This window comes from Sinocyclocheilus anshuiensis, unplaced genomic scaffold, assembly GCF_001515605.1.
Source record: "Sinocyclocheilus anshuiensis isolate Anshui unplaced genomic scaffold, SAMN03320099.WGS_v1.1 scaffold292, whole genome shotgun sequence".
NCBI classification, from domain to species: Eukaryota; Metazoa; Chordata; class Actinopteri; order Cypriniformes; family Cyprinidae; genus Sinocyclocheilus; species Sinocyclocheilus anshuiensis.
In genome coordinates this window covers 1,506,154-1,518,429 of record NW_015555757.1, presented here as the reverse complement: position 1 = coordinate 1,518,429, position 12,276 = coordinate 1,506,154, and the positions used below count along the sequence as shown (strand labels likewise).

The 12,276-nt window shown below is 41.0% G+C and overlaps 1 protein-coding gene across 1 annotated transcript; it reads right to left on the bottom strand.

The window, feature by feature from the left end:
- Positions 1 to 6,699: 6,699 nt before the first annotated feature.
- On the bottom strand, positions 6,700 to 8,063 carry LOC107673894 (carbohydrate sulfotransferase 3-like). The gene is made up of 2 exons (XM_016467701.1): positions 7,984 to 8,063; positions 6,700 to 7,879 (listed from the first exon to the last, which is right to left on the bottom strand). The coding sequence occupies exons 1-2, from the start codon at positions 8,061 to 8,063 to the stop codon at positions 6,700 to 6,702; spliced, it is 1,260 nt and encodes a 419-aa protein (XP_016323187.1).
- Positions 8,064 to 12,276: the final 4,213 nt, after the last annotated feature.

The following is a 12,276-nucleotide window of genomic DNA, read 5'->3' as shown; positions in this document are numbered from 1 at the left end:
ACAATTCCATTTACCATTTAATTCTAGTCAATGAGCAACTAATAGAATGGAAGTTAATGGGAACCAAAACTGTCTGGTTATCAACATTCTGCAAAATATCTCCTTTTATGGTCCGTAGAAGAAAGAAAGTCATAAAGATTTGGAATGACTTTACGGTACATGATGAAAGAATTTTCATTTTTGGGTGGACTGTGACTTTAAGTATTTCTTATTGTGACGTTTAAAGGATTAAGCAATATCAGAACAAGAGCTCTATAGGTAAGCACAACTGTAATTTTATTGAATTTTATTTATTTAAATAATATTATTTATATAATTATTGCATAATCTACATTTTATACCCGGTATGGCCAGTTATTTTGTTAATATTTTGTAACCCGTAATATATTTGGTATATTGAGGTTGCAGGCACAACTGCACAAATTTCATCATTTGGAGGGCTTTCCATGACCTGTATTTATTGTTTGTTGATGGTAATTATAGGCATAAGCAGACAAGTCAGAACTCTCTCTCTCACACCCTCTCTCTCTGGTCAAGCCACATATTTCCCCCACTTTTCCAGTGCAGACTTCAACCAGGTTTCGCAGAAGAACAAAAGTCCTAACAGTTTGGAATGACTTGAGGGTACATGATGAAAGAATTTTCATTTTTGGGTGGACTGTGACTTTAAGTATTTCTTATTGTGACGTTTAAAGGATTAAGCAATATCAGAACAAGAGCTCTATAGGTAAGCACAACTGTAATTTTATTGAATTTTATTTATTTAAATAATATTATTTATATAATTATTGCATAATCTACATTTTATACCCAGTATGGCCAGTTATTTTGTTAATATTTTGTAACCCGTAATATATTTGGTATATTGAGGTTGCAGGCACAACTGCACAAATTTCATCATTTGGAGGGCTTTCCATGACCTGTATTTATTGTTTGTTGATGGTAATTATAGGCATAAGCAGACAAGTCAGAACTCTCTCTCTCACACCCTCTCTCTCTGGTCAAGCCACATATTTCCCCCACTTTTCCAGTGCAGACTTCAACCAGACACTAAAGATAAACATCAGCAGTGAGACCCAAGACTGCATGACTAAGCAACAACTCAGAAATACCCTGAAAGGGTTTTTTTCCATAAACACATGTTTCAAACCTTTTTATAAACCATTTTTTCCTCACAAATAGCTTTTTGTCCGGTTTCAGACGTTATTTTTTCCTCAGCAAGGCATCAGTGAGTCAATTCGAATCAGTGGAATAATCCCACTGTGTTGCATATACAGTAGTCAGCTCAGGCTCTAGCAGGCCAGCAGGCTTCTGAGCTGGAAGCTTTGGAAAGACAGTATGAAAGGCCTGTTCAATGGCCGTCTGAGACCTAGTGTGAACAGAGCGCCACTTAGAAGGTGTGGCATATCCTGAGAGAGTGGATCACATGCACATACACATCGTGGCTGATTTCCTGCTGCCTGCACAACACTCTCATAGTAGTCCCAAATCAGTGAAGAATGAGTTAAAGAAAACATACCTACTTAGAAAAGAAAATAATGTGACATTTGTTTTCACAGGCCTTCATGTCTTTTATGGCGTATATATACATCAGAGATGTCTTTGATATTGATTTGTGGGGAGGAAAGTCCTGTGCCAATTAAACCAGTGCCATTTGCATATGTCCTCAGCATGAACTAGCAACAGAAATCCTGCAGGTATAAATCATACTTTATGTTCAGCCTACTTGCGTCACAAAATCTTACACTTGGGAACTGATTTTTCAGTTTGTTCTTGTGGAAATCAGCTTTCACAATGGCTATGCGACGATCACAGCATGTACGCTGAAGCAGAGCGGCAGCTTCACTGTTTTGTCAATGCAAAATTTCCCTATAGACTCATTAAATCAGGGAGTCTGATTCCAAGGGACATTGCAACACTGGTGGTTCATAATAAACCCATATTTTGTAAAATACCAGTGTGTAGACAGACACTCTGTTCTCTCTCGCTCTTTGTTTAACAGATGCTAGACTCTTGAATGCACATTTATCTTACAGGGCCAGCGAATGCAATAGCGAATCTTAAATTACTTATTGTTGCAAACAGCAGCAGCAGTACAATAAAAGAGAAACATAAATTTGTGTTTTTGTGGCTTATTGTTCTGAGAAGCAACTATTTCTGTGAAGAACAATGTATTTGTATTTTGCATGATGTGCTGCTTGCTTGCAGTATGAAACAAAACATGAATGAAAAAGCAAATGAAACGAAGTATGAAGATACTACTGTATCTCTCTTGGCAACCACCGTGTTGCCAATGCAGACATCTAAGCTATGGCATACACTAGGTCTCTATGGCCAGGAAATGTCAGGAAATAGTTTGAGGGTGTTGTGGATATTTAGTTAAGATAAGATTGTAGTGTTATTTGTGCAGAGAGAACATCACTGGTTCTCAGTAAATCTGTGTTGAGATAAGATTGTAAAATTATGTGTGCAGAGAAAACGCTCCGGTTACTAATGTAACCTCGGTTCCCTGAGATAAGGGAATGAGCATTGCGTTGACATTCTTATGGGGAAACTGTTTACTCTGATACTGAAGTTTGTGTAGCTGCACGAAACCAATTGCTCTTCAATTCGCCAAAAGGGCGTCAGAATCTTTCGACTGAAGCGACTGTCATCGATTTGCGTGCAGCCTCATAGCACGACAGCCTACGCAACGCTTGTTCCCTTATCTTAGAGAACCAAGGTTACGTTAGTAATCGGAGCGTTCCCTTTAAAATGGTCTCTCCCGTTGCGTTGACACGCTCATGGGGAACTCGTCCAATAGCGCCATGCTATAAGCAAGTGCAGAACGAAGCCGCACTGTGAGCCCAGCCCTGGAGCACTCATACTGAGGGCTCCTGTAAGCATGAGGCATTAATGAGACCCAAGCCGTTTAGGCTAAGGACAACATAACATAACCCTCTCCACTTACAAAGGGGATTTGGTAGAATTAAATTCTACAGAAATTAAAAATCTGTGCCTGCAGGGCAGGGACATCCAAGTTATAAAACCTGGTGAAGGTAGATGGCGACAACCAGCCGGTGGCCGCGCAAATATCACCAATAGAAATCCCGCTGGACCAAGCCCAGGAAGAGGCCATTCCTCTGGTGGAGTGGGCCCTCACATCTATAGGGCACTGCAACCCTGCAAGCCCGGATGCTATAGCCTTGGCTAAGCCAAGGGAGAATGATTCGCCATAATGGCTGCCACACACACTTTGAGCGTGGAAGGGGTGCGCGCCTTATCCAGCATCTCTTGTAGAAAGGTTAGCACGTGGGACACTTCTCAAGAGGACGGGTCCTTGTTCCATGCTGCACACTAGTCAGAGAAGACTGACCATTTAAGGGCATAAAGACAACGTGTAGATGGAGCTCTAGCCTCAAAAATGGTATTAGTTACACTCGTAGGGAACTGCAAAGACAAAGGGCTGCCGATAGCAACTAAATCAACTCAGGGAACCACATCTAATTCCTCCAGATTCAGGCCACCAGGAGGACTGAGCATCTGACTTCACTGACCCGTCTGATGACCTGAGGAAGCAGGGCAATCGGGAAGAAGGCGTACAGGCGTACAAAGTAGATTGGGCAGTGAAAATTGTCTTCTGAGGTGAAGAGGTCCACCTCTGCCCTCCCGAAGACAGACCAAATCATTTGAACCATTTGGGGATGTAGTCTCCATTCTCCTGGATTTACATTGTCCCTGGACAGCATGTCTGGCCCCTGGTTCAGTCTGCCCGGCACATGAACTGCTCTCAGTTCTATAAAAGGAGGCGTCGAGCCAACCTGTGACGGAAGCGTGACCTGAGACCACCTTGGTGATTGATAAAGGCTACCACCGTCATGTTGTCAGAACAGACCAGAATGTGGTGCCCCCTTAAGGCCGGCAGGAAGGTTTTTAGGGCCAGAAAAAAAGCCATCATCTCGAGGTAGTTGATGCTTAAGTGCTGCTCCTGGTTTGACCAGGAGCCGGACACCGGTCTGCCCTCGTGCAGAGCTCCCCAAACCGAGTTGGAGGCATCTGTCATGACCACCTTCCTTCTGGTGGTCAGTCCCAATGGGACGCCTGATTGAAACAGGTGAGAGGTTTTCCAAGGGGCCATGGCTCTGATGCAGTGGTGGGTTACCCTGAGATGAAAACATCCCAGGAGCCAAGCGTGGGACGGGACATGGGCATTGAGCCAGTACTGAAGGGGCCACATGTTGAGCAGGCCCAGAGGAATCACAGAGGAGGCTGCCGACATGAGGCCGAGCCTCCTCTGGAAAGCCCTGAGGGGATGTGAAGTCCCTAATTTGAATGACGCCGCTAGTCGCTGAACAGTCAGGGAGCATTCCGGCATAATCCATGCCCACATTTGGGCAGAATCGATAACTGCCCCCAGAAAGACCACTCACTGGCTGGGAGACAAGGAGCTCTTGGCTAAATTGATTCTCAACCCAAGGCGCTCCAAGTGGCTGAGCAGCAACCTGTGAGTGATGAGCTCCCGTTCTGACCTGACCTAAAACAAGCCAGTTGTCGGATTCCCATCTGTCTCAGAGGGGAAAGAGCGATCAAGAATGGGTCTGAGCCAGCCATCTGTCTTGGGAACGAGGAAATAACGGCTGTAAAAACTTGACTCGCTGTTCGCTAGAGGAATCATTTCCACAGCACCTTTTGCAAGCAGTGTTTGTACTTCAGACCGGAGAATGTGAGCATTGTTGTCCCGCACCGAAGTCTGAATAATGCCTCTGAAGCGAGTAACCTGGTTCCATGGTTTTTAGAACCCAACTTGACACATCCGGGATAGATTTCCAAGCCTGAAGCCGGATGGCAAGTGATTCTAGTTTTTCGAATGGTAGTTCACCGCATGGGGGTGGGGAACTGACATTCATGGTAATGAGGAGAGGAGAAATGCTCTTTTGAGTATGTGGGTCTGCTATCACAGTATTAATTTGCTTGGGCACAGATGTGCAGAGACCTATTCCAGAGGTGGGAGCTTGCTATTACCTCTTTCTTCAGTGCTGTCAACAGTGGTGAGACCGGTGGAAGTAGAGTGATTAACGCACCGAGTAGAAGCCGCGCCACGTCCTGGTGAGTTCCTCATGAACTGCCAGCAGGAACGGAGCGGGCCGTTGGCAGGAGGGATGAGGACAGCATCCCTTCAGGTACCACTCGTCAAGAAGGCCGTGGGTGGGCTCTTGCGGAGCCGACCAAGCCAGGCCGAGATCCTCTACAGCCTTAGTTAGAAGGCGGATCAGCTCGCTGGGCCGTGTTGTCTGCGTCAGAGGCGGGGTTTTGGGCTTCATTAAAGAAGGTGATCCGCGGGCGGAGAAGGGCAAGACTCATGATCTAGCAGTGAGAGTCTGCCATCTCAGTGAGCACAGCCTCTGCATGGGTGCTGCCCAGACAGGCGACGCACTCACTGTGTCCATCTGCATCCCCTGCACGAGCCACACTCACGGCATGACATTTGCAACAACGTCGCTGGAAATTTGCTCAGAAATTTGCTCTTAGATGTGCCAGATGGCTGCAGGGAAAGGCTTCTGGCTTCTTCCGCTTCCGGGGGCTCCTTCTACGGCGGCGATCAGAAGGCTGAGCTGAGCTTCTTGCTTGCAGAGTCCGTAAGGAGATGATCTTCGTCGCTGAAGATTCTGACGAAATGGCGCTTAGAGCCAATTTATATAGAGGTCGGCTCCTCTCCATTTGGTGGGTTGAAGCGCCATTGGTTCATGCAGCTACACGAACGTGAACAATTCAGGCTTCAGTATCAGAGTAATCAGGAGCTTCCCCATAAGCATGTCAATGCAATGGGAGAGACAGTTCGAAAGGCAATATCACTGTTCCCAGTCTCTAATATTTTGATAATGTCCGTGTAGATTTCATATGTCATGCTGTCATGTAAGACTTCATGTGTTTCCTAACAATAATTCACAAAGTCATTCTAAAAATAAAATGTGTATTGTTTGAAATAGCTTTGGCATTAGGGCTTTAGCTGAAACTAAATGCCAGCCAGCTATTTTAAGAATGCTATGCTTTTCAAAAGTCTACCATTAATCTAGCCATAGAACACTGGAGGTTGCAGAGTGGGGTTCCTAAAGAAACTGGTGCTGCTTTTTCTGTTGTTTACTATGCCTGCATGGTCAAAGAGTAGATGCTCTTGGAAAAAAATACTGTTTTCCTCAATATTTTGCTGTTGCTGTTGAGTATTTCGATCCATATTTATATGTGACAAACCATATAGGCACTAGAAATGACAGTTGAGTCATTTAAACTTTTTATGAAGAATAAAATGAGTTATTCTAATTAAATTGCTATTAACTTTAGTGAAAGTTTATAAGCATAAACTTGTGTACATTTTAATTTTCCAACATTTACTTGTCATATTCTGTTTTTGTGTTTTTAAAAAGTTTAAAATATTAAACAGATTTAAAAATGTGCATGGACAAAGGTCTATTCTGCACTTCAGTTTTTTTAGAGAGTGCCACAATTGTACTCCGGGATCACAGCTGGCTGTCAAAAGCTGCCTTTTATACTGACTGCCTCTTCACACAGTGGACGTTTTTTCTCAGTTAATATCTGGTAATATCCAGACACATTAATATATATAGTTGGGCTGTTGGCCAGACACATTAATATATATAGTTGTATATATACTGTATATACATATCCTGTAACAATGTATGCATCAAACAAATTTATCTATGCCTAAATAAATTGTTTTTGTTCAAGCAAACTAAAAGATCTGTCCAATAGTGTCTGTTCACTGTCAACAAACCTATACCCAAAAAGTTTCATGGTCGGTCCACAAACTTTCTGTACAACTTGGGCCAGTTTGAATGGTATACTAAGCCGCCATTTCTCCACCTGTTCTGAAGAGTTTTTTTGGGTGGAATACACGCCACTTGCTTCGGTTGATGAATGCGTGTTTTTGAGAATCCAATCTCGTGCTTGTGTCATCATTGGAATCCCTGTGAAATTGTACATTTCTGCTGCTTTCTGCATGGGGTACCTGGCTATATCCTCGTAACGTACTAGCATATAACGGTTTTTCAGCCATTTCGGCTGACTTAAGCCCAACTCTGCAGAGATGCGGATATTGTTACAGTTTCCTTCGAGACGTTTTACCTCGTCATCCTCTATAGGAACATCCCCATTCACAGCCCAACTTTTCCAGTTCTGGTACTTTCTGGCAAAGGCCACCATCCTTGATGCAAGGATGGCTCGAGGGTCTCTAACCAGCTGAATGAGTTTGATATCCAACCGAGGGTCCTCTACTAGAGAACGAAGTGTGTCTAATTGTCGGACCCTCACTGTTTTGATCACCCTGTGCTGTTTTCCTAGGCAGACCTCGGACGCCAAGGTCAGATTGAGAGGCCCGCAACGTCTCGTCTTGCAGTGGTACCTCTCAAAAACGTCTTTTACAACCGGAGAGCAGACTTGCTCCTCGCACAGGGCCTTGCTGGACTCTCTGCGGAACAGGGCAGGGGTGACGTGGTCCTGAGGAGGAGGGCTGATGAAGCGCTCCAACATGGAAAAGTTACACAAAAAGAGATGCTGTAGGACATCCCTGTACACCCAAACAGAAGTGCTGGCATTTGTGCCACTCGAGCCAATCGATAGCATTCTCTCCACATGCCAGAGTGGCTCAAAGAGATAAAACATGTTGCCACCCTGTTGGTTGAAGAACTCGCCCACGAAGGAAGATCCTGTACGAGTGGTAGCCATCAAGAGGATGTGCTTTCGGCCAGCCTGAATGCCGTTCTCAGCAAACATGTCCTCTGGATAGGAACCATTGTCGTCCATTAGTACCAGAGCGCTGGAAGCATTGTAGGGCACTGGAGGCTCCGTCTGTGGGCTCCGTCTAAGTGTCAGCTTGTCCGAGACCCTGTATATTTTAAAATGAAGTAAAATTTACATTTTAAAAATCCATTTCAATAAATATTTGTATTTTTGGGGTGGCATATTTTTAGATAATCCAAAAATTCTCACCTTGAAATAATGTTGTTTTCTTTTTCAATGATGACAAGTGCCACAATGCAGATAATGATGACTGCATACTTGTTCCTCATTCTCAAATTAACTTTGATATAGGAAATGCCTCCACAGACTGCAAATTAGGCACTGCTGCCAACTGTTTTGGGTTCATCTCATGTCAGAAACTAGGTCTACAATTCATCTGCAATAAACAAAATCAAGACGAGTTTTGTCACCATTTCCACACAGACATAAAACTCACTAACACACCAGCCCTATGTATTGATTCCAAGTGGTGACAGATTTATACCGTTTGGCACAGGGGATTATAAGCAGACACAGACAATTTCATCTTTGTTCCCAAACAAGCGGCCTGCACTGTCATCACCTGTCCAGTAATTCCACTAATGTGGAATGATGAGAGATGATGAGGTCCACAGAACACAGCGTCTCTCTTTGGTAACTGCTTACTGTGGATCATGATGAATCATTGAAAAGTAGCACTTCTTTAGACTTTTTTTTATGATTAAATATATTATTATATAATATTATTATACAAAGTATTTACATTGCTGTTCAAAAGTTTGGAGTCAGATAGGTTATTTTTTCAATATTTTAGGAAGAAGTCTCAAATGCTCACCAAGGCTGCATTTATATGATCAAAAACAGTAATATTTTGAAATATTATTGCAATTTTAAATAAATGTTTTCTATTTTGATATATTTTAAAATGTAATTTATTTCTGTGATGGCAAAGTTGAATATTCAGCAGCCATTACTATAGTCTTCAGTGTCACATGATCCTTCAGAAATTATTCGAATATGATGATTTGGTTTTAAAAAGTTGTGCTGGTTAATATTTTTGTGGAAACTGTAATAAAAAAAAATTTCAGTACTCTTCAATGAATATCAAGTACAAAAGAACAGCAAAGGACCAGCATTTATTTGTAATATACATTTTTGTAACATTATAATTACCTTTATTGTCACTTTTTATCAATTGAATGCATTCTTGCTGAATAAAAGTATTTATTTCTTGTAAATAAAAAAGCTTACTGACCCCAAATTTTGAACAGTAGTCTATTTTAATAACTGTAAAATATAGAAATAAAAAATGTTTATTTTAAATGTTAAATATTTTAAGTGATAAAAATGTAATCAGAATGAGATTAGAGTGATTTTCAAGCTTCACCACAAAAATAAAATAAAATAAAAGTAAACTCATAGATCATAACTTAGTAGCTAATGGTTCTGCCTCTATAACCCACAGTCAGAAGGAAATGACATTTCCTATTGCAGCAAGTTTGTAATGCTTTCATTAAATCTTGGAAGCCACATGGTGTGGGCGGAGTTTTGTTTGTTTGACAAGGAACCGTTTTTATTTTATGAGAGTTAAGTATACAGTTTGTAATGAACAATTGGGTCAGTGTCCTCTGCACATTGTTTCAAATCATCTGTTGTAGCATTTCTTTAATATACAACATTTCCATCCATCTTAGAAAAGCTACACTGATACATTGGTCTGCCCTTTCACCAAGGGTTCAGGACCTCTGAATTCCACAAGCCATTTGTTCACTGTAGCCATGTGTTGTCGAGGAAGTTTTTGTTTACATGTTTAAATAAACCCTTGTTTTGAGGTTATAAGAATTTCATCAGATTTTTTTCTTAATCAAAGTTATATCACTAGATTTAAAACTGTAAATAGTTAGAGATTTGGATACAGAGGTTTAAATAGGCTAATGTCTGTTTTAAGGAAAGTATTAATGCATATAGCCTATAACAGACTCTTTATTGAGTATAAAAGCTCCTGTTTCCTAAGGGAAATGGTACAGGAACAACACCATTACAACACTACAAATATATTGGGCTGTTGTGTTGGAATTAAACCAGTAGCTTAAGGGCATGTTTGACCACAGATAACCCCACCGAATGGCTGAGATAGGTGAGCTGCCATAACCCGACGTAACTCTATTCAAGGCTGTCGTTTACTAGCAATAACGCATTGTGTTACCTTCACAGCAAGGCAAACACCGGGTGACAGGGGTTGATCTGGACCATATCGAGACCACATCTGTGCAAATAAACCTACCAGACCTCTGCCAGACAGTGAATTATGAATGTGACACTTTCCTAAATTAAAAACGCAAAGATAGCCAGTGCAATATTGTAGTCGTAAAATAAGATGTGTACCAGTGGGAAAACTAGGTCCTAGTATGAAAACTAGTTGTAGGTAAATGCCATGCAAATTGTCTGTACAAAGAGTAGCATTTAGGATATGACAATTTTCGAGCCGTCAAGGAATGATAGTGTGCAATCTAAGTATAAATATAAACCAATTATGTGGGCTTATTATGCCATAGCCGTCAAACTGTCAGGCATGGGGGTTGAGCTGAGATCTTTCCATATTCAAAAACCACTGAAGCATTTGACAAATCTGATGATCTGCTCAAGCAGAAATGGACATCACTCTGTTCATCATTCCCATACAAATTACATTAGTGGCTTATCTTACAGCCTTATAGATGTGTTAGAAAAATGCTTAAATAATCCTACTGTAGCAGTGTTTGGGTTTATTTTTCATTGTGTAAAAAAATACTTTGATTTGATTTGTTCCCCAGAGATGGAAGATACACATCAGTAGCTTGTTAAAATAAACTACAGTGTATCTGATGCTTTCAGTCTTGTCTGTGACATATGGTCAATCATTTTAAACCTTTGGGAGAGCACCACTTTTTATCCAGGAGTATTACAAGGATATAATCTAGTGGCATTTTCTGTCAGAAAACATGACACAGGAAGTGAGTTAGCATGGGTATCAGAGAGGTGTGTGCAGTCTGGGGCGAAGGAGCATGTTTCATCCTTGTGTTTTTGTCTTGTTTCATTACGGAGTGCTTTGCGGTTCAGCAGTGCGTGATGGCGCCTTCTGGGAGATAGGCAGTGTTTAGCTGGAGTTCTTCTATATGAGATAAATCCACTATCACTAGTGACAGGCTCGCTTGTGCTGCCTGGGCCCACGAGTTGCAGCTGCTGCAGCAGCGGTGGAGGAGGGGAACAGGAACAGGAACAGGGGGTGTATGTCATGGACATATCACAAAATGTAAACCTTGAAGAGACGTGGCACCAAATGGCTTCTCTCTCACACACATACACACACACATAGTAAGGCCACACCATGACATTCACTTGCTGTTTTGAACTAATCAAAGTGAACTAACAGGAGATTGAGTGTGATGACACCAATCTAACGGCTAATAACTAAATATATAGTAACATGACAGTTGCATTAAAAAAATAAACTTTAATTTCTGCATTAAATGTTCATATCAGTTCAAAGTGGTGGTTAAATCACAATTTGCAGCAAGAAATTCATTGCTTTTTTTAACCACTTTAAATTTCATTAATGGTTAAGAAAATTTGGATGAAAATCATATAATGGATGTAAGTAAATATGTGTTTCTAGTTTTTGTTTTCAAAAAATATAGACAAATAAAAAATAATTCTGTACTATGACTATAATCATAAATCTTTTAGATTAGTGTTTAGATTAGATTAAATTTTGTCCACATCACAGATTTATATGAAGCTGTGATATTTTATGAAATAACAAGTCAACTAACTAAGTTACAGTCGTTTTATCTCAAGGCTTAATGCTTTCTTGTATGAAGAATAACAGATAGATAGATAGATAGATAGATAGATAGATAGATAGATAGATAGATCTATTGTTCAGTGTGAGGTAAATAAAAAAACAAACTCAAAGATTACTATTGTAATGTTGCAGTGAAAGTATTTACAGAACTTAGGCAGAGGTGAAAGTTAATACTCTGCGACTGTGGTAAAATAAAAATAACATCGACTGATAGCAGCTAGATTAAATGAAATCTTATTTACAGACTGAACGGGTCTCCAGTAGTTCATCTGGAGCATCCTGAATGATTGCGTCTGGTACACATTGTTCCTGTGCGTATATAGCCTATGTGAAGACTCCAAAGTACTTCTTATTTACTTAAAAACGCTAATTACACTAACACGTTAATATTTCATAATACGGACTTCGTACCCTGTTATTTCCACGAACAAAAGGAGATCACTCATTGTTAAGAAAGTTCCAACTTAGACATTTTTGCTGGAACTCATATGTCGAAGGGTCCTAAAGTTATTTCCAGATTCTCACGGCATTGAAGAAAGACTTTTATTAATTTATCTCCATTTGCGCTTTTCTCCGGTGCAGCATGCTGGAAAACGTGTCCATTACTCGGCGGTCTCAAAGTTTGGGCTATCCTTGGATACACGTCACGTGGTCAAGTA